Here is a 19,199-nt window from a genome sequence, read left to right on the forward strand (position 1 = left end):
AGGTCCGGGACAAAGTGTGGAGAAGTTTAAATCAGGGTTAAGTTTTTAAACAAGATCCCAAACATTGGATTTCATTCAACAGTGGCAAGAAGAAAGTCATTGTTAAAAATAAATCCTGAAAAATGAAAACGTTGGTATTACTGCTATAACTATTGTTGTTACTATTAGTGCTGTGCGCCACAGCAAAGGGAAAAATAACACTGAAAAACCGTCAGAGACTAACTCAAAACCACTCAGATTCTTCTTGTTCTTGCTCTCTGTTAGCTGTGCTGCACGAAGACGGGTTGCCATAGCAACTGATAGCAACGCCACTAATGTGTCAGGATTCAACACCAACAAAACAAAAACACACATAGAAAGAGCAGGTTTTTTTGCCACCCAGCAGGGAGCTGGGGGCGTGATCTAAGACGAGTGATGTTACCCTGCAACATGTCTATAGAAAGTATTAAAATAAATTGCCTGCCACACTTTTCAGATGTTTATTTGTGAAATCTTTGGAACCCATCTATTGTTGTCCTGTTCTTCCAAGATGTACCAGTCTTTGTAGGTCAGCCACATAAAATATCTTAACGTTTATGTTTGTAATGTGTCAAAAAAGTAAACAAGTACACCAGGTATGAATACTTTTGCTAGCGCCAAAACATATGTACAGTTTATTGTACATTACTCTAAATCTACTCATTTTCTCATATTAGCAAGAAATAATGTGACTTACAGCTGCATAAAAACAGTAAATGTATAAACTGTTTGAGGTTCACTCTGAATTGCCATTTAAAACATGGAATATATTAATATTCTACACAAAATTAATTTGATTAGTTGTTTTTTTTTTTTACAAGACGGGAAGCGTGAATTTGCAAAACAGCTGCTCCAATAAAAAGACAAATATCCCACAAAAAGGAACTGTCCTGTGAATCAGACTGACTGAAGTTAGCAGCATGTGAATGTCATTCTACTGTCATTTACTGTGACAGCAGTTCTGTCACCGTGCTGTCAGCAGGAAAGCTCACAGAAAGGAAATGGGACAGGAAGCGTAACAATGGAAATACCGACTCACTGTGAAGCATGCACAACTACACTTAACTGCGATATTGTGTAATATTATTTAATTATTAATAAGCTTACAAAATGACTCGCACGTCTAAAGGAAATGTCTTTGTTTAGGTGGGGAAGGAGAACTAAGACAATTAAACACATGAGTTTCTCTTGTCTAATTCTACAATAAAATAGAATAAAATAAAAATACTATTACCTTCCCCACTCTTCTTACAGCCGATGGTTTTTCAGGTACAGTGAGCACTCCTTGAAAAAGAACATCAGTCATCTTGTCGATCTGGTTTCATTAATGCAAGATGATTAATGCCTGGGAGTCTTTTGTCTTACTGACATGGACTGAATGTACTCATGGAACCATCAACACCCACTACAACAGTGACATACCCTTAATGGGAAGTTGGTTATTTTAACACAAACATAAAACACACAAAAAATAATCGCAGAACGGCAAACTATAGGGAAGTTCACCTTATACTGACACTCTTCTATTTGCTTGTGATACATTTACTCAGTCAGCCACTCCTCTTAAGTAAAGGCCTACAGAGTGAATTGTTTGTTCAAACAGTGTTTGCAATGACTGATGAATTTATTATCGTGCGCTTAAGTAAAACTTCAGTGTCGTTTCACGAAGCGTTCATTAGGACTTTCAGATCTACATTTTTAAATGCCACTTTTGTTGTTTTACCTATAAAAATAACTGGTTATCGACTGTAGATATTCACTTATCAGATAATAGACATTACGAACCTAAAACACAAAGTAAAAGGAAATATATATATATAAACATATATATATAAAACTTACCCGACAGAAGCTCCTGTGTTTTCTCCGTGAAGCAGCTGTTAAAAAGCTGGCACTGGAAATGGAGGTTTAACTCATGTAGGCAATGGTGTCAAGATGAGTTTGCGGCTTCTCCGTTCTGCGAATCACAGAGAAATGCCGATGAGTGCACGGCAGTAGCATCAGCATGTGGTTATAACGCGGAGAAAAGGCGCAGAGGAAGTGCTTAAGTAAACGGGGGCAGGTCTTGCTGACACTCTGGCTCTTTAAACTCGTGTCGGGAACTAACGTGCTGTTAACTTCACGCACAGCTCCTTTTAAAATACAAATGTTGGTAATAAAAATTTTAAAAAAGTAATACCTACGAAACTACCGGAACAGAAGTTAACCAAGAAAATATATTAAAACCTAAATGACAGAACTACAGTCTCAACTCCTCAAGAGAAATAATATTGGAGCCTTAGTTAGTCACTAAGTATTGAACGGTGCTGCCTTTAGGTGTTAACCGTTATTGGGGTTTTCTTTTTAAAGCTAAGATGTAAACGTAAACAATGGTTCTTAAAATATTTTCTTAAACTCACAGTTGGTGACGAAATAGCAAAAATAATTCCAAATACATATTTCTGCACAATAAAACATTCAAAGCTAACAGGAATGTTTGCTTCGTTGGCACGTAGTACTTTACAACAGCGCTTCCTCCATCCTGAGTGGCAACTTTAATTTTCTAGTTTTCAGAATAAAAGAACAGCTCAAATTTACTTGCAACTAAGTTTAATGACATAGTTTTTCTACACTTACGTTGATCCATGCGTGTCTTTTAAGAATTAATCATATTTTGTGTAGCATCATAACTGGTCATAGAGAAAAAATATTTGCAATTAAACAAAATAGAGAATAAAAATTTAAAGAGTAGCCTAATGAAAGCAGCATAATTATATGGTCTATTGTTGAAAAGTTAATTAAACCAATTCAATAGATAATGTTTAGAATGAGATTGGTCTAAAAATTTCTTTGCGAAATGAAAGCAAAATGTATTATGCAAAATAGCACACAAATAAACACGTCTGCTAGCCCCTGAACGCATCAGATTGTGTTTATAATCTGATGCGTTCAGATTATAACTCTACTGATAATTCAGATGTTTGTGCTTCAATATTGTTTCAGCCTCTAAAAAGGAACAAATGTTGGCTCAAAATCTATCTCAAATTAAAAAAAATTGTTGCTAGTGTATTTAATTTTTAATGCTAAAACCAAAAAGGCGCATGTTGAGCTTCTGGGCTTCCGTAGATGCGGAAGTTGTGTTTCACAACCCAGCAGTAGGATCCCGGCGTGACATTCACCGGGCGGCTAGCAGGTTTGGGGCCGAGCACAACCACCCGGCCTGAACTCCACCGAGCTCTCTTCAAGATGAAGCTCCTGAAAGCGGGTCTGTGTTTGACCCGGAATCATCTGTTAGCACCGGGGAGCGTCACGCTGAAAAAGGTAACCTGACTCTGACCGCCGGTTCAGCTCCAGTTCTCTAAAAACAGTTCCTAACTTTGAGCCCCTGTCCTGCAGGTGCTTATGAACAGCTGTCGGACCTGCTCCTCCGGGGTCTTCCCCAACGAGAGAATCCGCAATATCGGCATCTCGGCTCACATCGACTCGGGGAAGACCACCCTGACCGAGAGGGTCCTCTACTACACCGGCAGGATAGCAGAGATTCATGAGGTGAGGGCCAGGAAGGGCGAAGTTTCTGGAGGTAGGAGATGAGGCAGCGTTAATGAGCTGTGCTTTCCTCTGTGATGTGAAGGTGAAAGGGAAGGACGGTGTTGGAGCCACTATGGACTCCATGGAGCTGGAGAGGCAGCGAGGCATCACCATCCAGTCAGCAGCTACATACACCATGTGGAAGAACCACAACATCAACATCATTGACACACCCGGTACCCACAATGGTTTTCAACACTTGTATATCTGAAAAGTGTGGATCTTTCACTCCATGTACAGCTGCAAGAATTTTGAGGTCAGTCTTTACCATCACTGATCATATCAAGAGATTAAACTCTTGATCATCTTTCTTTGCTTAACAACTCAATCACTGGGAGCATCTACGAACATTAATTCATAGATTCTAAGTCTTGCAACTGCAGAGACAAAAAACTGGAAGCCTTTTAGTGACAAGTCTGCCTTAATAGGGGAAAACAAAATAGATGCACCTAATGGAGGTGAAACATTATCAAAGCACTAGAGCACTCATTTCACAGATGTCAAACAGAAGGTCACAGGATAGATTGAAGACAATAGTCTTACAACACTCTGATATCATGCTAATGAAATTTGATTCAAAAGAGTTGGATATTAAATCTCAGAAAATGTTTTGTCCAAGGCAGAATATGAGGATAAATACATTTCAACTTCCATTCCCACCACAGATACTCAATTGGATTTAGGTCAGGACTTGGACTAGGTCATTCTAACACATGAACATGCTTTGTTCTAATCCAGGGGTGTCAAACTCCAGTCCTCGAGGGCCGCAATCCTGCAACTTTTAGATGTGCCTCTGCTGCACCACACCTGAACAGAATAATTAGGTCATTAAGGCTCTGGAGAACTGATCTACACAAGGAGGAGGTCATTAAGTCATTTCATTCCAGTATTTTGTACCTGTGGCACATCTAAAAACTGCAGGACTGCGGCCCTCGAGGCCTGGAGTTTGAGACCCCTGATCTAATCCGTTCCACTGCGGGACTACCTGTATGTTTAGGGTCATTGTCCTGAAGGAAAGTCAATCACAGTTTCTAAAAGGTTTTCTTCCAGGACTGCCATGTGTGTGTTTCCTGCATAGTTTGTAGATAAATGCAAATGAGACTCTCTCAATTTAAACATTTGAAAACCACCTGTGTTTTTAAATTTAACAATATAGCTATACTTTGTGTTGATCCAAACAGAATAAATACTTTTGCAAGGATGTCTAAATCCATATATCACGTTTTCCACAGAAAATAAATTTTATAAGGCCTTTGCTAATCAAAACAAAGGGTTTAATAAAGCTCCAAAGTTTTAGTTTAGTTGTCGCGTATTAAAATCTCTTTTTTTAACTTTACCAAAGTAATTTCAGTATTATTTTCTTTCACTTTTTGGCAAAAGAAAATGCCTGTCCTTCCTCAGAAAGCTCCTGAACCAATATTTACTTTGACATCACAGTGTTCCTAAGCCGACCTGTGTGTGTGCGTGGGTGTGTGTTTCAGGTCACGTGGATTTCACCATCGAGGTGGAGCGAGCTTTGCGGGTGCTGGACGGAGCGGTGCTGGTTCTGTGTGCAGTGGGAGGCGTCCAGTGTCAGACCATGACCGTCAACAGACAGATGAAGCGCTACAACGTCCCCTTCCTCACCTTCATCAACAAGCTGGACCGAATGGGAGCCAACCCGAGCCGGGCGCTGCAGCAGATGAGGTACGGGTCCAGCTAAAGTCCTCACACTGAGCCGAGTGATAAAAGTAAGGCAACACTCTGATTTTCTGAGTGCCATTGTCAACTTGGGGAGATAACTAGAAATCTGGGAATCAAATGAATAAATATTGACTGACTTGTCAGACTAGGTTTATTGGCAAAAATAAGAATTATTCACCTTTTAGAGAAACTGTTGCAGTAAAAAAAAAATGCATAAAAACAATTGTGATTGTTAAATATCCATCCATCCATCCATCCATTTTCTGTGCACCCTTGTCCCTAATGGGGTCGGGAGGGTTGCTGGTGCCTATCTCCAGCTACGTTCCGGGCGGGAGGCGGGGTACACCCTGGACAGGTCGCCAGTCTGTCGCAGGGCAACACAAAGACATACAGGACAAACAACCATTCACACACACACACTCACACCTAGGGAGAATTTAGAGAAACCAATTAACCTAACAGTCATGTTTTTGGACTGTGGGAGGAAGCCGGAGTACCCGGAGAGAACCCACGCATGCACAGGGAGAACATGCAAACTCCATGCAGAAAGACCCCGGCCGGGAATCGAACCCAGGACCTTCTTGCTGCAAGGCAACAGTGCTACCAACTGCGCCACTGTGCAGCCCGATTGTTAAATAAAGATGTTAAAACTACTTTGGGAAACTTTTGTAAAAACGTTTTTTTACATATTTGTTAAAACTCTCTCTATATTATGACAGTACAACATGAGAGAAATCATGTGAAAAGATTGAGCCTTGTGGTTGTACTGCCATCTGCAGAAATGCACCATTCTTGGTCTGAAACAACCAATCGGAGCAAGGAGGAGTGCCAGCGCTGTCAATCAGTGTCGTGTACATGCTGCTGAGTGTGCTAATGGCGGAGAAACAACTTCCTGTTACAAGAAAACTGTTTATCTGCCGTCATCGGTGGCTGTGCTAACTAGCCTGTGTGTTTACCGGCAGGATCCGCTGTGGGGAAGGAGCTGTAGGATAGCAGAGAGCAGGGGGGAGGATGTGAGCAGCACATGAACAAGGATGATTGACAGCGCCAAAGCCCTCCTTCAGGATTTGATTGTTGTTTTTTGGTGTATTTCTGCAGATGGCTGTAGGGCCACAGGGAGGACGCATAGGAGCTCAGTTTTTCACTAAATATCTAATATATACTTTATTAGAAGTATGTACTTATTACACTTCTAATAACTTTATCAAAACATATTTTTTTAATAACAGTTACCAACTGCAGCTTAAATAAAAATCTCTGACTTTTTAACTCTTGTCATTTAATCAGCGCCATCATCTGGGGTGTAACTGTTCTACCAGCTTTCCCTATACATCAAAATCAACTCAATTTGCAAAATTCAACGTTTTTTAATGGAATTGTGATTAGCAATGAAAAAACTCTGACCTGTGGACACCAACTTCTCTCTAAGAGCAGCGTATACGTTGTTATGGCGGTGCCTCTCGACTCTGACATGAGCTTTGTTTTTCTTTTAGATCTAAACTGAGCCACAACGCAGCCTTCGTGAACATCCCCATGGGCCTGGAGGGGAACATGCGCGGCATCATCGACCTGATAGAAGAGCGGAGCATGTACTTTGAAGGACCGTTTGGGTAACAATAGTTTGTTTTACTTATTTCATGAGACTTTCCTGTATGTTACATTGTTTAAAAGTCATTCCGATCCATGTTCGTCTCACTGTCGCTTCCAGATACGAAACGCGAGAATTTCTCAAGTGTTTCTTCTTCCCTGCAGCCAAAGCATTCGCTACGACGAGATCCCAGCAGATTTCCGGGCAGAAGCTGCAGACCGCAGGCAGGAGCTGGTGGAGTGTGTCGCCAACGCTGACGAAACGTTGGGAGAAATGTTCCTGGAGGAGAAAGTTCCTACTAAAGAGGACCTCAAGGTTAGCGTCTTAAGAGAGTTTTGACATTTAGAGTTTGGGTCTTGTGACCAGCTTGTCACCACATTTATGGATTAAGGTTTTTTTTTTGCTTGACAGACGCAACATAGGAAGTTGAAAAGTGTTAATATTTAGATCTGTTAATTAAACAAATTGACTTACAGTTTCAAAAGTATTCATACCCCTTGAAGTTGTTTACAATTTGCCTTGTTAAAATTACAAACTATAGTGTATTTTAATTATGTGAAATAACAATAGACAATAGAGCATAGTTGTAAAAAAAAAAAAAGAGGAAAAATGATACATGTTTTTGTTTTTCAATATTTTAGAGAAGCACTTTATGCTGTAATTTCAGCTGCAAGTCCTGTGCGGTATGTCTCTTCAGGAGTTGCACAACTGCTGAGTGAAATGCTTTTCCATTACGTTTTGGATTCAGGCCTGAACTTTGACCCGGCCATTCTAACGCACAAATATTCTTCCATCTAAACCGGGGATGGTCCTCAAGAGCATCCTGCAACGTTTAGATGCATCTTGCATGTATTAATGAGAGCCAGTCGCTTCATAACCGTTTCACCGTCTCGTTTGCCAGGCTGCGGTCCGCAGAGCCACAGTGCAGCGCCTGTTCAGCCCCGTGTTGGTCGGCACGGCGCTGAAGAATAAAGGTGTCCAGCCTCTCCTGGACGCTGTCCTGGATTACCTGCCGAACCCCAGCGAAGTCAAGAACTACGCCATCCTCAATGAAGAGTGAGCGCTTCAAAGCTTGCCTCGTCAAACATTTGGCCAAAAATGTTTTAAGCTAATTTCAAGAGACCTGCTTCATTTTTGATGCTGACAATATTTTGATTTACACAAACAGTAATTTCTCTAAAAACAAAAGCTGCCAGAGTGGTAATTTCTGTGCAGTGATTGTGTGTTGATAAATATGAATCATGCTGTCTAAAAAAAAAGCAGCATGTTTTGCTAAAAAAAAAATCCTCTTAAGAGGCGTTTGGGCAATTTAAAAAAAACCTTCGTATTGACTTTCTTCTCTTCGTTTTAGGGATTCAACAGAGAAGTCAAAGATTGAAATGGACCCAACCAGAGATGATTCAAACCCTTACGTTGGCCTTGCCTTTAAACTGGAGGTATGTACTTGTCTCTTTTTTTGGTTTTATTTTATTTTTTTCAAAGTGATTATTTCCGCCTCGGTTTGTCTCAGAAGGGCGAGGTCCGTCACGCTTTGCTATCTCTTGTCCACAGGCCGGGAGGTTCGGTCAGCTGACCTACGTCCGCGTTTACCAGGGCTGCCTGAAGAAAGGAGAGTACATCTACAACACGCGCACGGGCAAGAAAGTCAGAGTTCAGAGGCTGGTGCGCCTCCACGCCGATCAGATGGAGGTGAGGGCGAGTCGCCGGCGGGCCGTCACGGGTCACCGTTTATCTCCATCTGCGGTGTGCAGATTAAAAACTAGAGAAGTGCATGACTGGCCAGAGGAGTGAAGTTCCTCTTCTGGCTTTAGTCAAGTGTGCAGATAAGAACCACATCCTCCTTGACAACAGAGCAACATGTTTCCATCCGCCTCACACACGAAGCAAAACACAAAAAGCTACAAAAGGGTATTTATTAATAAGTAATAAATGTAGTGGAGGGAATTTAACCAGATTGCTTCCTCTGTCTGGTTGTGGTGTTTGAGGACGTGGATGAGGTTTACGCAGGAGATATCTGCGCTCTGTTTGGGATCGACTGTGCCAGCGGAGACACTTTCACATCCAAGACCAGCTCCAACCTCTCCATGGTGAGCCGCCTGAACGCCCTGGGCCATCAAACTGCAGGGAACTGATGGGGGTTTTTTCTAATTTGTTGTCCTGATGCTCACACAGGAGTCCATTCACATCCCAGAGCCTGTCATTTCCATGGCAATTAGGCCATCAAATAAGGTAAAAGGGTTCCTTTTTATTTAAACCTGAAATAAGTGCTAATAGAGATTGTCTCTAAATGCCTTCTTTTTTTTTCTCTTTACCAGAACGACTTGGACAAATTCTCTAAAGGCATCAACCGTTTCACCAGAGAGGACCCCACTTTCAGAGTAACTTTTGACACCGAGAGCAAAGAAACCATCATCTCAGGCATGGGCGAGCTGCATCTGGAGATCTACTCCCAGGTACACATCATCCTCATTCAGGTTTACAGCTGCTTTTACTCTCGTTTTGTTCTCGCTAATTGGATGTAAATTCAACAGCCAAGAATTCAGGACTAATGTCACTAAGGCTACGTTCACACACCAGGCAAATGTGAATTTTTTTTGCCCATAAGCGACTTATATCTGACTTTTTTGCCTTAGACTGTTTGGCACAGTTCCAATCTTTTTACCCATAAAAAAAAAAAAATCCAATCTGTGCCACTTCAATATGTGGAACTAATTCAGATTCACATCAAAGAGTCTGCAGATGTTGCATTCTGTCCAGCTTTTATGTCGTTGATGTGAGACTTGCATTGTAATTCTGCACCAGAAAAAGCTGGACGCTGTAAATCAGGATGCAAATGATGGCTGGAAATTATGATTCCGAACTTATGAAGAAGTCGGTGTCAGTGAAACACATCACAATCAGACCAGGCACGGTTCTGACTACTCATCCAAACAGACTTCTTTACAGATGTTGATGTCAGTTCTTCATAATCCAAAAATCAGGCTTCTTATATGGTCTTGAATTTTGTTTTAGTTTCATTCAAATTATTATTATTATTTTCTAAACTAAAGTATGAAATTATTCAGCTGCAATAAAATAACTTTATTTTTGATCTTTAGCAGGCCAGCAAAAAAAAAATTGTCTCCACCTTCTTTCCTTGGAATCATTCACTGGTTTAATTTACCTTGTTAATCCTGCATTAGGCACAGGATTAACAGGACACAGCAATTGTTAAATGCACTTTAAAGTTGTTTTCAACCCTAGCGTGCTGATTCTTTTTCCCCTCCAACGCTTTCCTTCCAGAGGATGGAGCGAGAATACAGCTGTCCCTGTGTGATGGGGAAACCAAAAGTGGCTTTCAGAGAGACGATCACCAGTCCTGTACCGTAAGTCTGCCTCCTAATCCACGCGAGCAGTTCAAAGCACGAGACAAACCGTTAAACACTTTATTGAGTATAAACTCCAGCTTCTTGTGTGTTTTAAACGGCTTAAGATGCAAAGGGGGGGGGGGGAAAGAGAAACAGCTAATCTTGCTTCAGATATTGCAGCACGTCTACAAAGAAATAACTGATTACAAAGTTTTGTAACCTCAGTTTAGAAAACAGCAGCAGATCAGTTTGGTTTTGCTCGTTTTTCAAATTCGTGAACGTGGGGCAGCTGCTCCGTGTGCAGCACCTTCACGCCCTCTGCTGGAGACCAGGTGAACAGCAGCTTCCACTGAGGAATTTCCTGCAACAAATACACACACTGATAAAACATCTTTATTGTAAAACACACAGCTTAGCACAATATTGGGAGATCACTGACCTAATACTTATTTTGAATGTAAATTGATCAGTTTTTATGTAATGGCTTAATGAATTCTGTTTGGGTTTAACATGAAAAAAGATCTAGTTTTCAGCTTTTACTGGATGTGTTTACCTGAGACACCATTTCATGCAGCAGGACGTGACAGTCAAACTTCAGCTGGTCATTCTCTGTTGCCTGTAGCAGACAAAGTAACAGCAAACATGTTTAGTTCAAAGGTTGAAGACTTAATCTGGTGCCGACTTTCAGTTTTTGTGAACATTGGGCGTGAAGAATCATTTATTGGACAGCAAGGGATGGAAGCTGCATTTCTTTGACAGTTCAGACTCAGACGTTGCATTTTCACTCCAGGAATCCTTTTAAAGAATCGTGTTGTTCTCCTGGAGATTAACACGTTTTCGTGTCACAACTTAGCCAGATTTGAGCACACAAATAAGAAATTTGACTTTGGTTCCACTTTTCTCACTTTTCTTTTTAGTTATTAATAAATAAAAATGGAGATTAGACACATTGTAAATGCATATGCGCAGTGTTTTTACACAAGAGAAAAGCAGGGATAAATTAGTACAAATATGCATGATATGTGGTTCGAGAAAAGAACCACATATGGACAAGTTGTAGCTCTACCTAAAGACATCCATCAGGAAGCTGAAGTTTGGACAAAAACTGGTCTTTTAAATGGAAAATGAGACCACCAATTTAGTTCTAAAGTGACTCAAGGGCAACAAACACGAAGCTCTGATCTCAGTCTCATAGACAATTTATTGGCAGAGTTGATATGGTGTGTTGGAGCAGAAGAATTTTGTACTAATCATAAAGAGAAAGCTTTCGAAAGAATCAGAAATTACAGCTTTACTTCCAACAAAAATAGCTAATTTAATCTTGGTTTTCACCCCAAGTGTTTTATAAGCCTGGCGGGCCACCAGGCTTTGCTTGGTCCCCCACCAGACTAAGAGTCATTTGTTATTTTAAATAGGGTTTTTAATGTACCACTAACAGTGACAGTAGAGACAGATTAAGCTAGGTTTATAGTCGACGTGGGCGTGCCGTGGTGACGTAGGGGATAGCGTGACCCATATTTGGAGGCCTTGAGTCCTCGATGCGGCCGTCGCGGGTTCGACTCCTGGACCTGGTGACATTTGCCGCATGTCTCCCCCCTCTTCTTTCCCCTTCCTGTCAGCCTACTGTACTTTCGTATAAGGGACACTAGAGCCCACAAAAGATCCCCTGGAGAGGTAAAAAAAAAAAGTGTAGTCGACGTGTTGAACTGCCCTAATTGCGTCATTTTGCACCTGCCTGTTGACCTCATGCGTTATTATTTCCAAATTATGATGACCGCTTCTGCACCTCCAAATTTTTGTAACTTAACATTTTTTAAACCCGATGGGCCGCTGGTGGACTGCCCTAGCATCCCTACCACCGGACTTAGCAGATTTTCAGGAGGAAACCCTGGAGACCCAATCGGTTTCAGCAGATGTTTATACGTAACTTTCCCAGTAAGGTCCTTGTTTGCAGCACGCAGCTTAAACTGCACATTTGGGCTAAAACTCCTGCTATTTTCTACCGTCAAAATGAAATCTAGCAGCTTACCAGCTGAGTGATGTTGGCCACCTGAGCCACGTTGTACAGAGTGTTTTCTGTTGATTCCTTCAGCATAATGAAGCTAGAGGCCACGATGCTCAGGTGCCAGAAAGGAGTCATCTCTGGGTCGATGTGACCGTAGCTGTCTGAAAGACATTTGAGGAGGAGAATCTCATTGAGTGAACCAAACCCTTTTTGGTAATCATCAGCAGTAATCTGCAGCGTCTCTGCTATTGAACATTACCCGGTAGGCGCTCTTCAGTGCGAACGGTTTTGTTGGTCTTGTACTGCTGGTACAAGGCCTGTTCTTCAGATTTGGCATCAAGCTTCAAGATCTCCTCACATGCGGAGACCTGGACTTGAGGTGAGAGCTGCTTTGCTCCACTCGGAAAGAAAACCTCGGCGGAGCATTTCTCTTTAGTCTGGTTGTAATAGAAGTGAATGGGAGTAGACAGAAAAAAGGCGTCACCTTAGTGTAAACAGTGAGTCAGGTTAAACCACGCAGTTATTCATCCAAGTCTTCCTTTATCAGGCAGTCGGTTCTGATCAGGCCCGGTTAGACCTGCTGACTGTAACACCAGAGATTACCCAACTGTTCAAACTTCAGTCTTTCCTAAGATTTGCCTAATATTTCTTTCAATAAACACATTGGGAAGAGAAAACTGCCAAATTTCAAAAAAGGGGAAGATGGGCGAAACGAGGAAGATGGCGACAATAATCCAGTTCAAAAGGGCAAAAGTCTATTTAAAGGTTTTATTTCAGTATCTATGAGAGAAACAAGTACTGAAGAGGAAAAGCTGTTTCTAAAAATATCCACACGTTCAAAACAGATGGTAAATTTAGAATAAGACACAGATCTAGAGATGCACAGAGAAATCGATTGGTGACAGGAATTGTCCAGTCGATTCTTACTCTTAACTTGCTGGTGAGAAACTCCAAAAAAATCCTACTATTTTCCAATAATTGAATGTACCATATAAGTGCCTCCAAGTAGCAGTAACAACGCTTCTCTTTGATCTGGAGGATTTTCCTCAGGACAGACTCAAGGTTTGACTGTTTAGGTATCAGTAAAATAAAGTTAGATGTTAAAGTAATGCAAGCTGTATTTTTTTAATGACATGCCTGCAATTCATTTAGGCTACAGGAGAGCGAGAGAAAGCAAGACTTAGAATATAACAGGCAGACTAAACATTGAACAAAGTCGCACTGTTTTATTCTTTTAAATTGTTATTAAACATGTCTGCTTTGGAAATACTGGCAGCCTTTAGGAAATCTCTGAACAAAAAAGAGGGGTTTTTTTTGGAAAAAACTGTGCTTCCAGTAATGCTAGCTACACTATCAATGTAAGACTTCTGTTGATTTTTTCGTCCTTAATGTAAAATATCATTAAAGCAGCTTAATCAACTATCACGCTTTGCTAGAAAACATTTGAAATGTGTTTGTATCTTATATTACTATCATTAAAGATAAAGCAGCGTCAGCCATAAACCACAAAACTGTTGATTCGTGCAACTCTGGTTAAAACCCTTTGATGCAAACAGCAGCTTTAACAACAAAGTGAAGTTTCTCCTACGTTGCTGATGATCTCGTGCACCGATATCTCCAGCTGATACTTTCTCCCGGAGTCTGCCACTTCCTGTTGGGAACATCCAGAGTTGAGCTGATCAAAACATGCAGATTGTGAAACGTTTGCTGCTCGGCAGCAAAGATGAACCTGACCTCCGCGTTCCCGCTGTGGACCTCCTTCAGTCCAAACAGTTTGTAAGGGGAGCCGTAGCGCGCGTTGAGGTAGTGCTGGACCAACTTGGCGGCCCTCTGGGCGGGGTAGTGGTTGGGGTTCAGCTCACCTGTCGCCATCACATCCTCCTCCGCTGCCGCCGCTTCTTTCTGTGCACAGAGAGAGAGGAAATGTAAACTCCTTATGGACTTTGACCCCCTGGGTGCTCGCTGGGTGGGGCTGCTGTCTTCAGCTTGGACACGTTTACAGAGGAGAGTAGAAAGTAGAACGAACATGCGAGAGCAAAAAGGGTGAATCAAAGAGCTTCTTGCCTGGGCTGCAGTGCTGAAGCTTTGACTGGGTGAATGTTTCCTCCGTTCAGTCCTCCAAATCAGCTGCTCCTCCCGCAAACGAAAGCATTACTTCCTCCTTTGACAGCCGAGCTCCTCTAGCTCTACCCCTTTTTAAAGAGACAGGATGGTTCTCCTGCTCAGCAGTTTTACAGCATTCGCAGTTAAAGCAATGGACATTTAAGCCCAGAATTATTCACACGTCTGTTTCTCTGTTTTGTTTGCAATTAGAAATTTTGAAAGCATTTCTAAAAAGACTATTATTATGACTGGAGAGCATGTTATGAACGAAAAATAAATAAATAAAAATCGGAAGGGCTCATTTCCATCACCCTAATCTTTAACTTCCTCCGCATATTCTCTATCGGGTTACTTTCAGGACTCTAGTAAAGGTTCGTATTATTTCCGTCTGAAGAAACATGTCAGTAAAACTAAGATTATTTTTCAATTTTCAATCTGCCAAGGATTAATTTTGTGCTCAAGTGTAAACATTGTCACCTGCATAGAAGCACAACATGGCATGAAATGTTTTACTCCAGAAACTTTCAACAAGTAATTCGTTTTAATGAAGTTTCTGTGCAAAATCAATGAAACCTTGCAAATTACAATCCAGTGCAGCCAAAAACAAACACAATTCATTTGATTAAAAATCCCAAAATAACAAATTAAATTAAAATCCATTCAAAATAGACCTTTGTATGATGATGAGCCTCCTGCTTCGTTTTCACTTGTTGTCATGCTGGCAGGTTCTTAAAATATTTTGTGCTCAAAGAGATCCAGCCAAACGTTGTTCCTTCCCAAATGTATTCACTCCAATATATATCAAAACTATCATAATCATCTGGCTCACTTTAATTTATCGTACCATTAATTGAACAGTCGCTTACTGCGACAAGATTAGCCACGGCAAACTTTGGGTTCAGTCCATCATGCTGGTTCAAACCGCGGCTCCTTCGTCTCTTGTGTTTTCAGATTTGACTTCACCCATAAGAAGCAGAGCGGCGGCTCCGGGCAGTACGGTAAAGTCACCGGGGTCCTGGAGCCACTGGAGCCCGAACACTACACCAAGCTGGAGTTCGAAGATCAGACCATCGGAACCAACGTCCCCAAGCAGTTTGTGCCGGCTGTGGAGAAGGTGTGCGCTTTTATTGCTCGGCAGCGGCACCTACTGTATGCCTAAAGTTGAGAAATACTTTTAAAAAGTGTGAAAGAAATAAAAAATAAGCAATAACTTGAAGACCAAAAAGATCGGCAACACATCCAGGGATTTATAAGTGCTCTGTGGCAACCCCATTCTGCTTATGATTCATCATGGTGGGGATTTACCACTTGTGACAAAAATTTTATATAAAGAAAGAAAAGAATAATTCAACTTGAAATAGTCAATTTTGTTTGAAATCCAGCAGCGGTGAGTAGAAGTGGCTGAAAGTGCAATTTTACTCTTATTTTTATTGTTGAAGGTTTAAGTGCTCTACAGTACCGTAACTGTCAAAATAACGTCAAGCTCTCCAGTTTTTGTTTTTTTTTTTACAATTTCTTCCATGTTTCTCGTGCTGCAGGGCTTCAGGGAGGCCTGTGAGAAGGGACCCCTCAGCGGACACAAGATCTCAGGAGTCAGATTCCTTCTGGAGGACGGAGCCAATCACATGGTCGACTCCAATGAAATCTCCTTCATTCGTGCAGGAGAGGGCGCTCTGAAACAAGGTCTGCCTTAACATTGTGTTTCGCTCAGGGCAAACAAATGAAAGTGGTGTCTGCAACCAAAACAAAAATCGAGCAGAAGCATTCATTTCCACGGCTGTTTCTTTACGTCGTCGTTGTGTGTTTGTTAAATTTGGTGGCGCTCTCTCCTCCACAGCAATGGAAAAGGCCAAAGCTGTGATTCTGGAGCCAATCATGTCGGTGGAGATCGTTGCACCGCAGGAGTTTCAAGGAGTCGTCATTGCCGGGGTGAACCGTCGCCACGGTGTGATCACAGGCCAGGACGCCGCCGAGGGATACTTCACTCTGTACGCTGATGTGAGTCTGGCTTCAAATTACAGCATTTATATGTGATCTACATATTCATGTTCCTCCATTCCTTTCTAAATTCGCCTGGATTCCTCCAACAGATTCCTCTGAACGACATGTTTGGCTACTCCACAGAGCTGCGCTCCTTCACCGAGGTACGTCTAGAGTTCAGAATCTAGATTGTTGTTGGTAGATGTTCTATCCAAGATTTGAGAAATGATTTTAATATTCAGGTTGAATGCATTTGAAAGGCAGTTGTTGCATCTTTTAAAATGAGCCACTAGGGGCTTGTCCAGATGGCGACGTAGCAAGCGGTCGACTTCACTGAGCTGCACACCAGATCATCTACATTTGAGCAGAATATTACCCTCTTATTGACACTTTGACTAAATGTGGTAGCATGAACATTAGTGAACGTTCTTCTGAACTCGCAAGGTGTCACTTAGTACGTGCTGTAAAATGTTAAAAAGTCATTATAAACCCAGACCTGGAGAGGAGAGCTGAACATTGAGATCACTGAAGAAATGTGGAGCAGCATTTGGAGCTCTGCTTCCAAATCAAGATTATGATTTGCATTCTTTCCTGGGCTTTGCAACTTAAATTACTACATAGAGATCACTTCGCCCTAAACCAGGTGTTAATGTTAATTCAGTATTTGGCCAGCACGGACCGAAAAGCTTCACTCACTTTCTCCGTTATGACTGCTAAAACTACCAGCAGACTACAAGCCTAAAATGGTGCAGAAAATCGATGTCGTCATTCAAAATGTCTCCTGCTCGCTGATTGGCCTGGACAAAAGTCGACCAGGAGACAATCCGAGTTGGGGGGAGTGATTTTTCTTTATCCAAGCCGAGTTGCACAGGAAAGCAGTGGCCAGACTTCTAGTAAAAGCAGGGACACCTCAATTTGTTTTGATTCAAATTAGCAGTCAGACAGAAGCTAATTTTCAGATTTTACTCAGGAAAAAAAAAGTTCTCCCAATGTTTCTGCAGGGAAAAGGAGAGTACACCATGGACTACAGCAGATATCAGCCCTGCCTGCCAGGAACACAAGAAGACCTTGTCAACAAATACTTGGAGGCCACAGGACAGCTGCCTGCAAAAAAGAACAAATGGAAGAACTGAGCTGCTCCTTCGCTTGTTTATTGTTGGACTCCACAATCGCCCAGGACAGTGTTGGAGTTCATGAGCCAAAAGAAAAAAAAGTTCATATTTTGATGTTCTTTATCATTTTAACCCCCCTCTCATCCTCCACTCTGTCTAAATCTCATGTGAAACATATTTATGTTGTTTTGAGCACCATCTGATCTCAACAGGCTGCATCTGGTACTCAAACCTGAGTAGTTACTGAAATCTGTTTTCACTCACGCTGGTTTTTGTACTGTGTACAGAATGATATTGATCTGATAATGACTGCAATATAGTTTTGATCTTCCTCACCTGCTCTGTGTTCTCCTCGGCCGGCTCCGGATGAGCTGAGGCGTCCGTGGAAACGGTTTCAGGTCCGATTGTCGTCACGTTGAGGCTCCACGTCACCTCCATCAACGCAACCAGAACAATCGCTCTCCTCAGTCCCATTCCTGTCGGCTGTGAAGCTCAGACGTGTGTGTGTGTGTGCGTGTGTGTGAGCAAGGTCAAAGCGACTAGTACGGAGGAGTGCAGTAGGAGGAATGACGCTCCTGTCGAGGCCGAGTTGTGCAACCAGAAGAAAGAAGAGGAGGGGAAGCAAGAGATGAGATTTTCCAGATTCTGCCTGCTTCCAAAGAAAAATCTGTTTTCTTGTTCTCCTAAGCTAAACAAAGCCGCTGCACTTAAACTGCTGGCATTTCTCATTTTGTCTCTGTTGAGGCTCTCGGCTCATGAGCCTCCAAACGTCTGAGGAGGAAAGCAGCTGTCTGGCGGGATTCATCTGAGAGTTGATTGGTTGCAGCCGCGCCTCCTTCTCAGTGTTTGACTAAAGGAATAACAAAACTTGAACTAAGTAAGCTTATTTTAGGAAGGTGCCATTTTTTAAGGATAAAGTTAAAAATGGTACGGGGGAGGGAAAGACAGACGGAGAGTCAGGAGGTCACTTCTTTTGTTTTTTAACCCGTCAAACTTGAGGGTTTTGTTCTGCTACAATCCGATTCTTGACCGTCTTTCTTTATCATTTACCGAAAACAGGCTAAACAAGAGCCTCTGCCTGGAGGCTGCAGTCTATAATCTATCAGACACACACACACAAAGCTGTGTGTGTGTCTATGTGTGTAAACTTTACGACCCAAAGAGCCGTTTTCCCCCTCGGACCAGCTGAATAAAACTCATTTAGAACCACTAATGTTACCTGACCTTTTGACTCCTGTTGGCCCACCGGAGTGAGCAAGCAAGCACATATCAGGACCTGCTGCAGCTTTCTTATCGCCGTGGAGATGGAGGTGAAGACGCCGTCATACACCTGCTTCAACAAACCCACTGTTATCCGGACAAGTCAGGCAGGACCCAACCAAGTTTTGAGTGAAGAGAACCTAAAGTGATATCTCTTTCCATAGGGATACATTTTTCAGGAATATAAATGGAAATGGAGACTTTATATACAGCTCTGACAAAAATAAAGAGAGCACTTCAGATGATCAATTTATCTGATTTTACTCTTTATAGGTCTATGTTTGAGTAAAATGAACATTGTTCTTTTATTCTATGAACTAGTGACAACATGTCTCTGAAGTTAAAGCAAAAATTTCGTATTTATTTGCAGAACATGAGAAACGGTCAAAATAATGAAAAACATGCAGCGCTCTCAGATCTCAAATAATGCAAAGAAAACAAATTCATATTCATTTAGAAACAATACCAATATTTTAACTCGGGGAAAAGTTCAGAAATCAGCATTTGGTGGAAGAACCAGGAAGTTTTCAGTGGGA

General features: G+C 41.8%; 3 protein-coding genes across 5 annotated transcripts in view; 1 reads left to right on the plus strand and 2 right to left on the minus strand.

The window, feature by feature from the left end:
* Positions 1 to 2,022, minus strand: part of itpkcb (inositol-trisphosphate 3-kinase Cb) — a 24,038-nt gene extending 22,016 nt beyond the window's left edge. The window contains exons 1-2 of one of the 2 annotated variants that reach the window (XM_028045137.1): positions 1,861 to 2,022; positions 1,253 to 1,333 (exon numbers count right to left, since the gene is read on the minus strand). The gene's annotated coding sequence lies outside the window, so the exon portion shown is untranslated. The remainder of the gene's footprint in view (positions 1 to 1,252; positions 1,334 to 1,860) is intronic. The other variant, XM_028045138.1, reaches the window with a different exon arrangement.
* A 1,111-nt stretch (positions 2,023 to 3,133) lies between these two features.
* gfm1 (G elongation factor, mitochondrial 1) lies at positions 3,134 to 17,738 on the plus strand. The gene is made up of 18 exons (XM_028045742.1): positions 3,134 to 3,318; positions 3,394 to 3,546; positions 3,629 to 3,761; positions 5,067 to 5,271; positions 6,762 to 6,878; positions 7,021 to 7,171; positions 7,758 to 7,912; positions 8,208 to 8,292; positions 8,408 to 8,545; positions 8,842 to 8,943; positions 9,029 to 9,085; positions 9,172 to 9,309; positions 10,139 to 10,221; positions 15,263 to 15,425; positions 15,850 to 15,994; positions 16,149 to 16,309; positions 16,402 to 16,455; positions 17,293 to 17,738. The coding sequence occupies exons 1-18, from the start codon at positions 3,244 to 3,246 to the stop codon at positions 17,422 to 17,424; spliced, it is 2,247 nt and encodes a 748-aa protein (XP_027901543.1). The 5' UTR covers positions 3,134 to 3,243; the 3' UTR covers positions 17,425 to 17,738.
* lxn (latexin) lies at positions 10,268 to 18,430 on the minus strand. Of its 2 annotated transcripts, none has more exons than XM_028045744.1 (7): positions 17,740 to 18,430; positions 13,943 to 14,110; positions 13,797 to 13,859; positions 12,468 to 12,645; positions 12,233 to 12,369; positions 10,757 to 10,819; positions 10,268 to 10,564 (listed from the first exon to the last, which is right to left on the minus strand). In XM_028045744.1, exons 1-7 carry the CDS (start codon positions 17,875 to 17,877, stop codon positions 10,448 to 10,450), a joined length of 864 nt encoding a protein of 287 aa, XP_027901545.1. In that variant the 5' UTR covers positions 17,878 to 18,430; the 3' UTR covers positions 10,268 to 10,447. The 2 variants fall into 2 exon arrangements, with proteins under 2 accessions (XP_027901545.1, XP_027901546.1); XM_028045745.1 differs by lacking the exon at positions 17,740 to 18,430 and adding an exon at positions 14,273 to 15,211.
* Positions 18,431 to 19,199: the final 769 nt, after the last annotated feature.

This window comes from Xiphophorus couchianus, chromosome 18, assembly GCF_001444195.1.
Source record: "Xiphophorus couchianus chromosome 18, X_couchianus-1.0, whole genome shotgun sequence".
In the NCBI taxonomy this organism is placed as follows: Eukaryota; Metazoa; Chordata; class Actinopteri; order Cyprinodontiformes; family Poeciliidae; genus Xiphophorus; species Xiphophorus couchianus.

Coding starts and splice junctions, on each gene's coding strand:
- lxn (XM_028045744.1), bottom strand. CDS start 17,877: ATGGGACTGAGGAGAGCGATTGTTCTGGTTGCGTTGATGGAGGTGACG. Junction 12,646..13,796: donor TGCACGAGATCATCAGCAAC/GTAGGAGAAACT, acceptor TATTACAACCAG/ACTAAAGAGAAATGCTCCGC. Junction 10,565..10,756: donor TGCATGAAATGGTGTCTCAG/GTAAACACATCC, acceptor TATTTGTTGCAG/GAAATTCCTCAGTGGAAGCT.
- gfm1 (XM_028045742.1), top strand. CDS start 3,244: ATGAAGCTCCTGAAAGCGGGTCTGTGTTTGACCCGGAATCATCTGTTA. Junction 5,272..6,761: donor CGGGCGCTGCAGCAGATGAG/GTACGGGTCCAG, acceptor TTTTTCTTTTAG/ATCTAAACTGAGCCACAACG. Junction 10,222..15,262: donor ACGATCACCAGTCCTGTACC/GTAAGTCTGCCT, acceptor TTGTGTTTTCAG/ATTTGACTTCACCCATAAGA.